Genomic DNA, 14,138 nt, shown 5'->3' with positions numbered 1-14,138 from the left:
AGGTAGTCTCTTGCATATCTCTCTAATGTCTCCCACCAAAAATACCTCTTGAGTAGGGTGGCAGTCTTCCCACATACATACATACTGCCGGTTAGCTGGACCCAGCCAGGATCTGGTTCTATGTATAAACTCCATGTGATAGTGTCCTGCACCTCCTACATTACTTCCCCCACTTCACAGTTAGCAGGAAGAATGGGTGCCACCTCCATGGTTTCTTCACCTGACTCAAACTGCTGAGAAAGAGTGTCTGTTTTAATATTTCTTGAACCTGGGCAATATGAAATGGAAAAATTAAAACGAGCGAAAAACAGTGACCACCTTGCTTGCCAAGCATTTAGTCTTTTAACACTATGTAAATATGTTACGTTTTTATGATTTGTCCATACTATTAAGGGTTGTTCCGAACCCTCCCGGTCTCCCACGGCGCAATTTCTCTTGGCTCTAGTCAAGCGGCGCATAAAGAAAGTACGGGGTTTTAGTCTGGCAGAGGTCTGTGAACCGCCCACCTGTATCTCCGAGACTATTTTTTTTTTTTTTTTGCCTGTCCCATTTGGTTCTTTAGCCGTCAGAATTGTTGTCTGAAGACCAACAAAGATACCCAATGGATTTATTTTGCCAAATGGATCATCGTGGCATTGCCGTATTGGTCCATTTGATCGACCTTTGTTTTTATTATTTATTTTATTTTATTTTCAGTTGTTACAAATGGAACAGACATGAGTGAGGGATAGGAAAGGGAGAAAGAAAGAGTAAGGAAAAGAAAAACAGAAGGGGAGAGGGGAAAAAAAATCTCCTGGATGACCTGTTGAGAGAAAAAGAATAGAAAACAAGCAAAAAAAAAAAAGAAAAAGCAACATACTAAACACAACACCATCGCATTAATCTAGCTAAGTGTAAACAGCAGTAAATACTAAATATTGAATGTTGTTGTGCAGCACGCAGGAGAGACAGCACACAATGTGCTTTGAAGTAGCAGCCAAGAAAGGTGTGCGAACAGTGAACACCTGTGTGCACACCTGTGTGGATCAGCGCGCTTGTATTCAAATGGTTTCCACATGTAATGGTCTGCAAGAGGATGTAGAGAGCCATAGCCCCGTCCCGCAGGGCATGAAGCAGGCATGGAGGAGATCCAGGCCCCAGACATCCAGAGGCCCCAGAGTGCGAGATCCCAAGGAGGACCACCGGAGGGGCATCCGTGCCACCCTCATGGGAAGGGCTGAGGATCCCCAGACGAGGCGTCACCCAGTAGCCACCGAGCAGAAGCTAGAGGGGGCTGCACCGGTGTGCCCGCCGACTCTGCCGGCAGCCAGTTGTGCCAGAGTGAACCGAGCCGCAGGCCCAGAGGCCCGAGGGCCCCCCCCGCGCCCCGGAAGAGGCCTGACCGAGCAACAGGCGCCAGGCCCCGCCAAGTAGCCACCGGGTGTGAGCTGGTACATACCTGAGCGCCCAGCCCCGGACACCAAGAACCACCAATGCACCGACCCCTGAGGGCATCAGTCACCGGCAGGGAGTGTGGTGAGGGGAGATAGGCCTCCACACTTTGGAGGGCCTGGGAGTTCCCAGAGAGGTGGAGTCTAAGACCCGACATGACATATAGACACAGACAAACAGGCACACACAGACACAAACATGCATTCCCACACTCATGCACACATATACAAACACTCAGCACTCACCCAACATAAGGATTGACATAAATGGACATGTACACACAATCACCCTCCCCAAACATACTTGGTCCAGGTACCCTCGACCCCAGAGGGGGAAACAGAACCCAGACCCAAGAGATGTTACCCTTCCCCCCGGGGTAGAGGCAAGCAGACCGTCCCAGGCTCTGCAGCAGGGAGGCCAATCAGACAGCCAACATCTCCTCCCAGCCCCCCCGCCCTGGTGGCTAGTAGAGAACGGGGGTGTGTGAAGACCCCATACCTCCCTCCTCCCACTCATGTGTAGTGTTGCTGCGTGTTGCTCTAAAGTGCATTTAAAACAAGGGAGAGCATGGTGCTGCTGCCAGAGAGCAGCAGGTGTTAGCACGGCCCATCCCGAGAACCCTCAATGTCTACATGGATTTAAAATTGAGAGGTGGGCACCGGCGCCAGAGGTAGGTTTGAATACACAGACCGTCCACTGGACGCCGTTAACGTGCCCACCCTCAAGGCCCTATATATATGTGTGTGTTATGAGAGTGTAAGTAATGTGGATGTCTAAGTTGTGAGATAAAATTGAGGCACAGGTGGCCAGAAGGGGACGGGGGGGGGGGGGATGTCTCCCCTGCACCCTGGTGACACACCCGCACCCCAAGGCCCTACCTGTGTGGGTGGGTGTGGTGGAGCGGGAAGAGGGAGGTAGCCGGGGATGGGGGAGGAAAAGAAGGGAGGGGAGGATGCCCCTGCCTAGGGCCAGCTCCCCCGCTGACCCCAGTAGGCACCCCCCGTCCTCTGGTACCCACCAAGGCAAGGGAGCCCAGGCCCATCCAGATCGGGGCCCCAGCACGGAGGCGAAGCACCCCCGAACCCCAAGCCCCCACGCCTGCCCCGGATCCACTCAGGGGCAGCCAGGCCACCAGGCCAGTAACCTACGTTTGCCAGCACAGACCATCCTCCAGCCCCGCTGCACGCAGCCACGAGGAGAACAACCTCTAAGAGCGACCAGAGCCACTAACCAGGTTATGAACACAACCCCCGGGTTAAGCCCTCCAGGGATAATGTCTCTAGGGGTCCTCCAGGCGTCCATTGCCTTGACAGTGTGAGCAGTTGTTGGAAGATGTAAAGCCCATCTTGAACATCCGATGACCTGTATAGTCAACACGTTCTCACTCCCAACTCGTCAAACGTGTGACGCATGGTCAGGCTCCCTCTGCTGCACTTATGGACGCGCAGGGTACCCCCCTCGCGTCGGGAATTGACGTGAAGGGTCCTCCGATTGAAGAGATTGCCGCGGAAGAGCCTGTTGTCCGTATATTTATATATTTCCGAAATCACTTTGTAGTGATGTATACTGAACACAATAAATTATATAATGTAAACAACTACCTGAAAAACAGGTAGAACGATACTTTTGTATGGTTTATTGCATTTATGGAGGGAGTGATGTATGCTGGGTAATGGCACAGCTAGCTACTGGGTGACTTTATTCACCCGCTTCGGCTGTTATCAGTCCATACAATGGGCGTTATTAGCACAAATCAGTCCCATAGATATGGGCCATCTCCTGCTAGATTGTTCAGAAGGTTGTTCTCATCCATCCAGATGGAGGATCACTAACAGGAGCTTGGAAGACTCCAGAATCCACTCTGGCTGGAATCCGGTGGATACAGCAGTGTTTACAGGTAAGACCATTTAAACGGACAGCATTTATAGAATGACCATTAAACGTCAGCGAGTGTCAGTAATGTTAATGTGGTTATGTTAGTAATACACAGAGTGCTAATATAACAGCTTTAAGATGCATTTGTAGATATTATTACGTGTTTTACCGTCTTTATGGTGCTAGCTTAAATTTACGCGGTGTAAACGTTAGCCTATATTGGAGTAAAGCTGTTACTGGTTAAACGATGTTAGCACAGAAATATTAGCTTCTGTCATGACTGATGAAGTTACTAGTTAATAAAGTTTCCAGTAAAGTGTTTAATCGCAGCCACAGACTGACAGCAAATATCTCGATTAGCTTCAGTGCATCTGTAATAAATATGTGCAAGTTTCAGTGCTTCGTTTAAACTGTATGATACTTATACTGACCCAGGGTCAGTGTAAAATACAATCCTAGCTGTGTGAACAAAGCCTGGCTGCTTTAATCCTGCATGACAAACCTCAGGATGCAGGCTATTATTACTCTTTCCTGCTGGCACACCTGTCACACCTGAGAGTCAGCTAGAAACTTACAGTGACGTGGACATCATGCAAAGACTGCCAGACTCTGTAATACTGCAAATGATCAGTGACTCAGGTTATCACTAAACTTTAAACGGCACCTCTGTGTCTCTGTGTGCTGAACATTTAGGATTGAGTCAGGCTGCATTGACTGTGGGACTTTAATGTGTTAAAAGCAGGTTGAAGACGGCTCAGAAACATTTGAAGATTAAAATTTAGCATTATGGCTGCTGGTGGTTTGTAAAGCCTCTACTCAGCTGTATTTTTGTTACTAACTTATGTTTGTTGTTGTTTAACACAGATTTCAGAAGAGCAAATATGCTTAATAGTTTAACTAGATTTCATTTGTCAGTGTGGGACTGCTGAGTCACCTGAAGAACTCATTTCATTCATTCTCCACATGATGTTCATTTACAGAAATGTTTCACAGGAACTGATTTCTCCCAAAGGTTGAACTAGTGTGTTTCCATAGATTACCTCTGTATGAATGTACTTCTTAAATGAAGGCAAGTGTTTGTCCTTTTTTGTTCCTCAGGTACAGTACGTGATATCAAGGGCAGGCGGTCAACACTGGGGGTAGACAAGAAGCAGACGTACTTCCAAGAGGGAGCTGCAGTGAGGTCAGAGGTCAGAATCTGAAACGGCTCAGGTTTATATTTTAGAGGTTATAAAAAATCAAAATGTATTTATAAAGAAACCTTTAAATAATAGTCATAATTATGATTATTATAAGAAATATCAAACATTTAAGTGGATTTTCTGTTACACATAAGAGAGAGTTAATACCCTACAGCTTATGACAAAATTTGATCCGAAGTGATTGATGGCCCTAATCACGACCTTTTGACCTCCCGCCCCTCCCCCCCGGAAGCGTGTAATGAGCGTGACGAATCGTATCCGGAGAAGGGGGGGTGGGAAACCCCCCGCGTGACGAATTATATCCTGAGAAAGGGGGGCGAACCCCGGAAGCGCGCCATCTGTTGCTAACCGTGTCGAATTGCACCCTGAGAAAGGAGGGGTGAACCCCGGAAGCGCGTCATCTGTTGTTGGGGGAAAAAAAGTTTTTTAGAGGGAGGGGGGAAACCTCCGGAAGCGCGTCATCTGTTGTTGGGGAAAAAAAAGTTTTTAGAGGGAGGGGGAAACCTCCGGAAGCGCGCCATCTGTTGGAGGGGAATAAAAAAGCAGAGAGAGGAGTCCGTCACAATTTCTAAGGCACAGACACAAGATGGATTTCCTTCTGCAGCGTTCCTGTGTCCGATGAGATCTGCTCTCCCAAAGAAGAAGGTTTTGAATATGACATATTCAATCTCGATCCGGACCTTATGACCCTACCGGAAATACTCCGGAAGTGTCTAGTCATTTTCAGACCTGTTGCGTCATGTTCCCTAAGCACAGCGGTGATGCAGCAGATGATTCTGTGATGTATAGAGAGACAGAGCGGATGTAATTTTACTTTCTTAAGCTGCACCGGCGTTTGTAATGGAAATAAAGAGTGACTTCCTGTAGAGATTTCAATAGTAATTTTATTTTCCTATAATACAGACGCTGTAAAAAACCTTTAAGATACACCATAGCTTGTGATGAAAAGAAGAACTTTCTATCCGCTTGTAACCTACAGGCTGCCTATGTGTAAAAAATGAATAAATACCGCTTAGTGAATACTACTTTTCCTTTTGAGAGTCCTTTTTACAAGAGACTGAAAAAACAAACCCGCGACAGGCGATCTTGTTTCACACACACACACACACACACACACACACACACACACACCCACACCCACCCCGCGGGGCAAGGAGGAGTTTTTTTCTTCATTACTTTTTACAATAAGTTTTCTCAATAGATAGAAAATGATGACGCTGAGGAGTCAACATCCGATATTATCATTGCTTGTAACCCGGTTTCTTACATCCCCCCCATAAAACAAGTCTTAGCGGGGAAAAAAGCTCATATTCGAATAAGTTTATTAAAGCACCCCCCTCTGTGGGAAAGAGTCAACCATGAGCTGAGTTTTGTCAACAGCAATTGTCCATTTGGTAAAACAAATATCCGTCTCAAAGTCGTATTTTACCGTTGCAGAAAACAAACGGCGTTCACAAGAAGGCCCACACACACACACACACACACACACACACTCACACACACACACACACACACACACACACACCGCGGGGCAAGGAGGAGTTTTTTTCTTCATTACTTTTTACAATAAGTTTTCTCAATAGATAGAAAATGATGACGCTGAGGAGTCAACATCCGATATTATCATTGCTCGTAACCCGGTTTCTTACATCTTCCCATAAAACTAGTCTTAGCGAGGAAAAAAGCTCATATTCGAATAAGTTTATTAAAGCACCCCCCTCTGTGGGAAAGAGTCAACCATGAGCCGAGTTTTGTCAACAGCAAGAACAAGGTCAGACAGCAATTGTCCATTTGGTAAAACAAATACCCGTCTCAAAGCCATATTTTACCGTTGCAGAATGTGGGAAAACAGACGGCGTTCGCAAGAAGGCAATCAAAAAAAAACAACCCACTCTAACTATCGGTATTGTCAAGAGAAAGATGCGAAAAACAGATGCTTCGCTAGACTAGGATAAAATGAGAGAAGAAGCGGAAGGGGAGTCGCTATCTGCTCATCCCCTACTGTGACAGTTCTACCAATCGCGAGGAAGAATCCGTGAATATTATGTCAGCATTCCGTTCAAACAACGCCGCCGATCAGAGCGCCAGAGCCATCTCGCCAGAACTGTTCATACCTCACCCCGGTAAGTTTTTTTCTTTACGACTTTAAATTATATATCAACAGAGATGTCAATAATTTGATTACTTTCTTTTAGATTTCTACATCAACGATTTCATGCAAGTGGACTACGGTACGTTTAAATAAGTATATACCATTTTTTAAATAAGTTTAGATAGACTTGATTTAACCATGCTCTGATACTTACAGAAACAATCGATAATGCAGTGAGTAACAGCAGAAATCCGGCCGTTTTCCGCGGCGAATTAGAAGCCATATCCCCCGCAGAACCTCCGCTGCCGCCGCGTCGAAGAGAAGAACGAGAAGACGGCACTATTTTCGTCTCCGCATACCGGGAGAACCGCGGAGAAAAAAGTTTTAAAATCGAAGGTAAACAATATGATGCATTATCCGGCATTTTGTTGAATAACAGGATGTGACGGAGTAATCCGAGTGTGCTATACCGCCCCTCCCGACCCGGAGCAGATTTTTAAAAAGTTTAGCTTTATTTCTCGACAGAGGTAACCGAGAATATACAGACCCCGCCGCAGCGAAAAGAAGAAGAAGAAGAAGACGACGACGTTATTTTCGTCAACGCATACTGGGAGAACTGCAGGAAAATACCTTTTAAACCAAAAGGTAAACAATATGATGCAATATCCGTCATTTCGATAAATATCAGGATGTGGCGGAGTAATCCGAGTGTGCTATACCGCCCCTCCCGACTTGGAGTGGTATAAAGTGTGCTAGAAAGTTTTTTGTTTTTTTTTATTAAATCTTTCTCTTTTTTGTTTTATTTCTCGGCAGCCGAGATTGCGGATATACCTATTCAAGCCCCCTCCGCTACAGACAATCGCGCGGAGGAGCGAGGTAAATAAAAAGTTTTTTCATTCTCGAAAAATAGGAAGGATGAGATTGTTTTCTTAAATCTCTTCTGTTTTATTTCTCGGCAGCCGAGATTGCGGATTTACCTAACCAATCCCCCGCCGCTACAGACAATAGGGCGGAGGAGCGAGGTAAATAAAAAGTTTTTTCATTCTCAAAAAAATAGGAAGGATGAGATTGTTTTCTTAAATCTCTTCTGTTTTATTTTCCCCCCGACAGAGACCGATACAGAAAATCAGGCGGAAGAAAATCAGGCTGAGGAGGAACCGTCCAGATCGCCTCCTCTCAGGAGAGTGAGAGCTACTCTCAGGAGACCGAGAGGTAATTGACGGGGGGATGAATCGATCCTATTAAACTTCTCTGCTCTATAAAAATAAAAAATGTAAGGTTTAAAAATACATTCTGTCCGTCTTTTCTTACAGCTCGACTGATGCTTCATAAGAAGAGAATCCTTGAAAACCTCGCTTTCATGTACGCCATAACAGTTCGCACATATGCATCGATATACAGACACAAGGACCTGTAAAGTAAAAGCATGTAAAAGTCTGTGAATTAAGAAATAAAGAAAATCATGTCGGAAGAACACAGCATTCCTGAGGCTTTGTTGGAAGCCGTGGCAGAATTAAACAGAAACGATGAACATTTAGCCCCACCGTTAGAAAACAATATAGCCCCACCACCACCAAACGACCCACTACAACCTTTAGAAAACGCATTGCAGGTCCTCCTTCAAAACATTGAAAACGAACGGCTTGCCGGTCTACTGAACTTTGACCCTCTGCAGCCGATAGAAAATGCTCTTCAGCTCTACGACCGGCAGCAGGGGGAGGAGCAGGTGCAGCAGCAGGTGCAGGTGGAGCAGCATCATCATCATCAGCAGCCCAGGGAGGAGGAGGACCGGCCTGCGGAGCATCAACAAGGAGGAGGAGGAGGATCTCGGGTACAGAACGATGCGGTGACTCGCCGCGAACATTTTAATAATTTCGAAATAAGGCGAGTATTTAACATTCCCTCTCCGGATGAAGCGAGCGACCTCGCTCAATTTTACCTCGACGTCAGGGATAATTTTGTAGATCTAGCGGATAGGGTCAGACCGGAAGTTAGTCGTAACGACCGGGTTCAACTGGAGATCATCAGCGAGCACGCGCGAAATCACTCTGTTTTTAACGTCGATGACGAAAGCGCTGAAAACATTGTACCGGTTTTTGAGGACCTGCTAGCCAGGCTGATACAATCAAACGGAGCGATCGTCGCAGGCTCTCCCCTAGAAATTGTTGTGCAAGTAATTAGAAATCCTAGAGGCGGTGGCAGTAATGACCCGCGTAAAAAAATTCACAAAATGTTAGATGATGAACTTCTAGTCAAAAAGCGTCGCTGTCTGTACGTGGTAAAAAACAAAAACGATAATCTGTGTTTTGCCATCAACCTGATTCACCTCACTCAACCTCATTTCACAGATAAACAGGCCCTGGAACGCGGCAGAGAGCTGCAGCGTTTAGCGGGGTTGAGCGATCGCACTCAGGTAACTCTCACCGACATAGGTAAATTCGAACAAATACTAAAACGTAAAATCGTCGTGTTTTACCGCCCGCCCGAGGACAGAACTCTTTCATTAATCGAAACAGACTACCCGAACACGCCTCACCCGCTGTACCTATTCTTATTCCACCATCACTATTACGGAATAAAAAATCTAAAAACATTTTTAGGAATTCAGTACATTTGCGACGAATGTCACCGCGGGTATTATAAAAGAGAAGAACACTTTTGTCAAAACCGCTGCAACCTCTGTTTTGACCCCGCATGCCCCTCTCACTTTCTGGACTCTGTAATCTGTACGGATTGTAACAGATCATGTCGCACACGCGCGTGTTATTTAAAGCACAAACAACCTAGAATTCACTCCGGTTCAGACCTCAGCGTTTGTCAACGATTGTATAAATGTCCGGACTGCAAGTTCCTCTCCCGTCGCGGAAAGCACAGGTGCACAGCCGCCAGATGTAAAATCTGTCGCGCGGAGCTTCCTCCCGACAACGATCAACACCTGTGTTACATCCAACCTTTGAAACATGAAAACTCTGATAACGCTTCCATAATCTTTTATGACTTTGAAACCTTCTCAGACAGGGAGGGGGCGCACGTCCCTTACCTAGTGTGCACAAAATCTCTAGAAGGAGAAGAGTGGCACGCTTACGGTGTAGACTGTGTTGAAAAGTTTCTCCAAAGATACAGAAGGAAAAGATATAGAGAGACCACGTTCGTTGCGCACAACGCGAAAGGGTTTGACAGCTATTTAATTCTAAGTCACCTGGTGGGGGGTGGGATGACGCCCTCTCTCATCATGCAAGGCAGTAAAATTATATGTTTCACAGAATCCGATTTCCTTCTCAAATTCATAGACTCGCTTTCTTTTCTCACCATGCGTCTCAGCGCTATGCCCAAAGCTTTAGGCTTCGAGGACAAATCCAAGGGATTTTTTCCTCACAAATTCAGCTCGCGGGACCGATTAAAATACTCGGGTCCGTACCCTCCTCCTTCAGATTACGGGGTGGAGCGCATGTCACCCACCGAAAGGGCAGAGTTTTTGCGTTGGCACTGCGAGGCCTCCCGGGGAGTGTTTAACTTTGAAAAAGAATCCCTGTATTACTGCCGAAACGACGTTAATATCCTGAGAGAGGCGTGCGTAAAGTTCAGAGACGGGTTTATAGGCGAAACTAAAGTAGACCCTTTCAGCTGCGTCACTATAGCTTCAGCCTGCATGAAAGTGTTTCTCACCAATTTCCTACCCGAAAACAGTCTGGCCATCCCCTCGCCTGACAACTATGGGCGCAGGTTCAAAGCCTATTCGCACGCGTCCATTCAGTGGCTGGAGTGGGTAGCTCACTCTCAGAAAATTCCCGTTCAACACGCTCTCACAACCGGCGGGGAGAAAAAAATAGGCCCGTACTTTGTCGACGGATACGCGCTGATTAACGGGGAAAAGTGGGTGTGGGAATTTCTGGGATGCTTTTATCACGGCTGTCCAAAATGCTACAGGCCTGAGGAAATCTGCCCTTTGACCCGCGCTCCTTACGGGGACCTGCACGCCTCTGCCAAGGCGAGGCTCCGGGAGCTGAGAAACGTTTACAGAGTCCGCACGGTCACTCTGTGGGAGCACGAATGGAACAAGATGAAAAAATCGAACGAGGAGGTTATAAATTTTATGCGGAGCTACGAAGTCCCGGAACCTCTGTCTCCTCGCTCGGGGCTTTACGGAGGCCGCACTTCGGCCTTGAGGCTGCGTTACAGCGCCTCGCCAGGAGAAAATGTGTATTACGTAGACGTCACATCCCTGTACCCTTACGTCAACGCCAAGCGCGCTTACCCTCTGCATCACCCCCAAATCATCAGAGAGAATTTTGCAGACCCTCGCAGTTATTTCGGGCTGATCAGAGCCACCGTTTACCCGCCGCGCGGGCTCTATTTCCCCGTTCTACCGTACAAAACCCCCGGAGGTAAATTAATATTCTCCCTCTGTCGCACCTGCGCCGAGACCAATCAACAAAGCGGTCCGTGCCTTCACGACGACGAGGCCAGAGCTCTCACCGGGGTCTGGGTCACCGTCGAGTTTAACAAAGCCTTAGAATTAGGTTACAGAGTGGCTAAAATCACAGAGGTCTGGCACTTTGATAGTAGCAGCAGCGATATTTTCGCCGGCTATATTAACACTTTTCTCAAAGGCAAACAGGAAGCCTCCGGTTATCCTCCGGAAGCTCGCGACGAGGATGAGAGGAACAAATACGTGGAAGAGTACCACAGGCATCAGGGCATACGTTTAGACCCGTCAAAAATAGAGGTGAATCAGGCCAAAAGACAAGTTTCGAAATTGTGTCTCAACAGTTTCTGGGGAAAGTTTGCTCAGAGAGCCAACATGACTCAGACCGCTCTGGTCAGAAAGCCGAGTCAGTTTTTTAACTACGTCTTTTCAGGACAGTACGTCTTTAAACACGTCTCTTTTTTAAAGACCAAAAAACAGGAAGTGGCTTTAATTCAGTGGAGCTATAACGAGCGGTGCGTGATACCTCCCGGCGCGACCAATAACGTTTTCATCGCCGCTTTCACCACAGCCTACGCCCGTCTAAAACTCTACGAGTATTTAGAAAAATTGCAGCGCAGCGTTCTGTACACCGACACCGACTCTCTGATCTACGTAGTGAAAGAGGGGGAGGAACCTTTAGAGCTGGGCAACTATCTAGGGGATCTCACGGACGAATTAGACGGGGACACCATCCAGGAATTTGTCTCCGCGGGTCCAAAGAGTTACGCCTACCGGACCAGAAACAAAAAGAAACTGGTGGTAAAAATGAAAGGAATAACGCAGACGAGAGAATGTTGCGAACGTGTCAATTTCGACAGTATGAGCGGGTTGGTGGAAAGTTACCTTTCTGGTATGAAAGAGGCGGAGCTCGGGACCCCTCAGAACGGTATTCAGAGGGATAAGAGAGGCTTTGTGCTCAAAAACAGAACATTTCAGAAAAAGTTTCGCGTGGTTTACGACAAGAGACGTCTCTTTCCAGACGGTACGACTCTGCCTTTCGGGTACTAGTGTTTTTGTTTTAGTTTTCTTCTAAAAAAATGGAGGAAACTGATTTTGATCACAGACTGAAAGTACCTTTTTCCTGTCTAGTTGTGGGTCCTAGCGGGTGTGGGAAAACTCATTTTGTAAAGTGTGTTTTGGAAAACTGTGAACGCGTCATGGATACTGTACCCGCGAATATTGTGTGGATTTATACTTCTTTTCAACCCATGTATGAGGAGCTTTCAAAGACCAATAAAAACATTAAATTTGTCGAGGGGCTGCCTGATTCTTTTGAAGATTTCCGAGACGTTCTGGTGGTGCTGGATGACGTCATCTTTCAGGCCTCGGATCACCAGGAAGTGGTTAAAATTTTCACTCAATACCGCCACCATAAAAACGTCTCGGTCATGATGCTAACCCAGAACGTTTTCCATCAGGGTAAATACAGCCGCACCATCAGCTTAAACTCCAATTATATGGTGTTGTTTAAAAACCCCAGAGACAAGCTGCAGATTGAGATTTTGGCCCGTCAGATTTTCCCTTCGCAAAAAACATTTTTCTCAGACAGTTTCAAAGACGCCACCGAGGAGCCCCACGGGTATTTAATCCTCGATCTCACTCCCTTGTGCCCAGAACGCTACAGAGTGCGCGCCGGTCTGCTTCCGGGGCAGTACCCCGTCATTTACCTGCCTAAACCCAAGTAGCCATGTCTCAGCGTATAAAAAGAAACGCAGTCTTACTGCAAGCTCTGTACCACGCGTCGCCGCAGAAACGCAAAGACATTCTCGCTCACAGCTCCCCGGATTTCCTCCAGGCGCTGTGCGAGATAGCTTTAAATCTTTTAAGGGGAAACATACCTCTTTCCGCTCCTCAATACCAAAAACTGAAACGCCAGAAAAAGATCATCAGGCTGCTGGCCGACAAGAAAACGAGTTTAAACCGTAAGCGTCAAGTTTTAAAGAAACAAACGGGCGGGTTTCTTTTCCCTCTGTTGTCCGCAGCCGTACCCATTCTGGGGAACCTGCTGGGAGGAATATTTCAAAAACGCTGAGATGTTTAAAAAAATGATTCTCGTTCCCTCTCACGAGTTGAAAAAACTGACCCGACCCACCGAGCCTACCGTCAGAGAAACTGCCAAAGACGATTTGGACGAAAAGATGAAAGCCATACTGGAGGATCCGCGGCTAAATTCGTATGAAAAAATCAAAAGATACGAGTCTCTGCTGCGGAGATATCTCACACTCTCTAAACAGGACCGGGACGAGGAGAGTAGGGTGACTTTCCACCTCCCGCCAGAGGAGGCGCAGCAGCAGGTGCAGCAGCAGGTGCAGCAGCAGGTGCAGCAACAAGTGCAGCGGCCCAGAGAGGAGGATGATGAAATGATGGAAGAAGTATTAAAATCCTTACCCCCTCGAGATCGCAAAAACGCCCGCTACATTATGCAGAAATTAGCTGAGGGTGGAGGAGGATGGACAAAGAGGGGTGAATTTGTTTACAAGGGGGATGCGGTGCGGGGTTCGCACATGATCGATCTATTTAAAAACCTCTCCCTCTCTTTTAAAAGTAAAAACCAAACGCGACCGAAAGGATGGAACGCGTTTTTAACTACTTTGGTCGAAACAAACATACCCTCATCCTCAATACATAACCGTAGAGCTCGCGACCAGTATGCGCGTCTTAAATCTGTGGAGGAGGAGGAGGAGGGAGGACAGACACCTGCGCGAAGGGGGAGAAAACCTTCTCGGGTCAAAATAACGCTTTCCCCGACCTGGACCTCTATGTAAAATCAAATGGTTTTTTTTGTTTACAAATGAAATAAAAAACGCTGCAACAAACTTTTTTTTGTTTACGTTTCTTTATTCGATACACACATCTTTAAACTTTTGTAAGGAGCACGCCCCGTGATGACCTCTGCGAGAGCGAGCGGGGCAGCGTCCTTTCAGAAAGTCAGACACCATATCGTCATTTTTAAACACATCGTTATAGTACAGAGAAAGTATTTTACCGACGGATAACCCCTGAGCCTTGTGACATAGATAAAAAATGCAATGTTGCCCGCAAACGACAGACATAGGGTGCTGAAGTTGAC

The 14,138-nt window shown here is 46.8% G+C and overlaps 1 protein-coding gene across 1 annotated transcript; it reads left to right on the top strand.

Annotated features, from left to right (window-relative positions):
* The first annotated feature begins 6,552 nt into the window (after positions 1-6,552).
* LOC146619028 (uncharacterized) lies at positions 6,553-8,017 on the top strand. Its single transcript, XM_085370370.1, has 8 exons — positions 6,553-6,631; positions 6,704-6,739; positions 6,817-6,996; positions 7,126-7,245; positions 7,414-7,476; positions 7,560-7,622; positions 7,711-7,812; positions 7,914-8,017. The coding sequence occupies exons 1-8, from the start codon at positions 6,553-6,555 to the stop codon at positions 8,015-8,017; spliced, it is 747 nt and encodes a 248-aa protein (XP_085226496.1).
* The last annotated feature ends 6,121 nt before the right edge of the window (positions 8,018-14,138 follow it).

Source organism: Diplotaxodon limnothrissa, linkage group LG14 (assembly GCF_057381915.1).
Source record: "Diplotaxodon limnothrissa isolate DT_005_m linkage group LG14, D_limnothrissa_male_GT1.1, whole genome shotgun sequence".
NCBI lineage: Eukaryota > Metazoa > Chordata > Actinopteri > Cichliformes > Cichlidae > Diplotaxodon > Diplotaxodon limnothrissa.
This window is presented reverse-complemented; position numbering and strand designations above follow the sequence as displayed.

Coding starts and splice junctions, on each gene's coding strand:
- LOC146619028 (XM_085370370.1), top strand. CDS start 6,553: ATGTCAGCATTCCGTTCAAACAACGCCGCCGATCAGAGCGCCAGAGCC. Junction 6,740..6,816: donor TTTCATGCAAGTGGACTACG/GTACGTTTAAAT, acceptor TGATACTTACAG/AAACAATCGATAATGCAGTG. Junction 7,623..7,710: donor CAATAGGGCGGAGGAGCGAG/GTAAATAAAAAG, acceptor TCCCCCCGACAG/AGACCGATACAGAAAATCAG.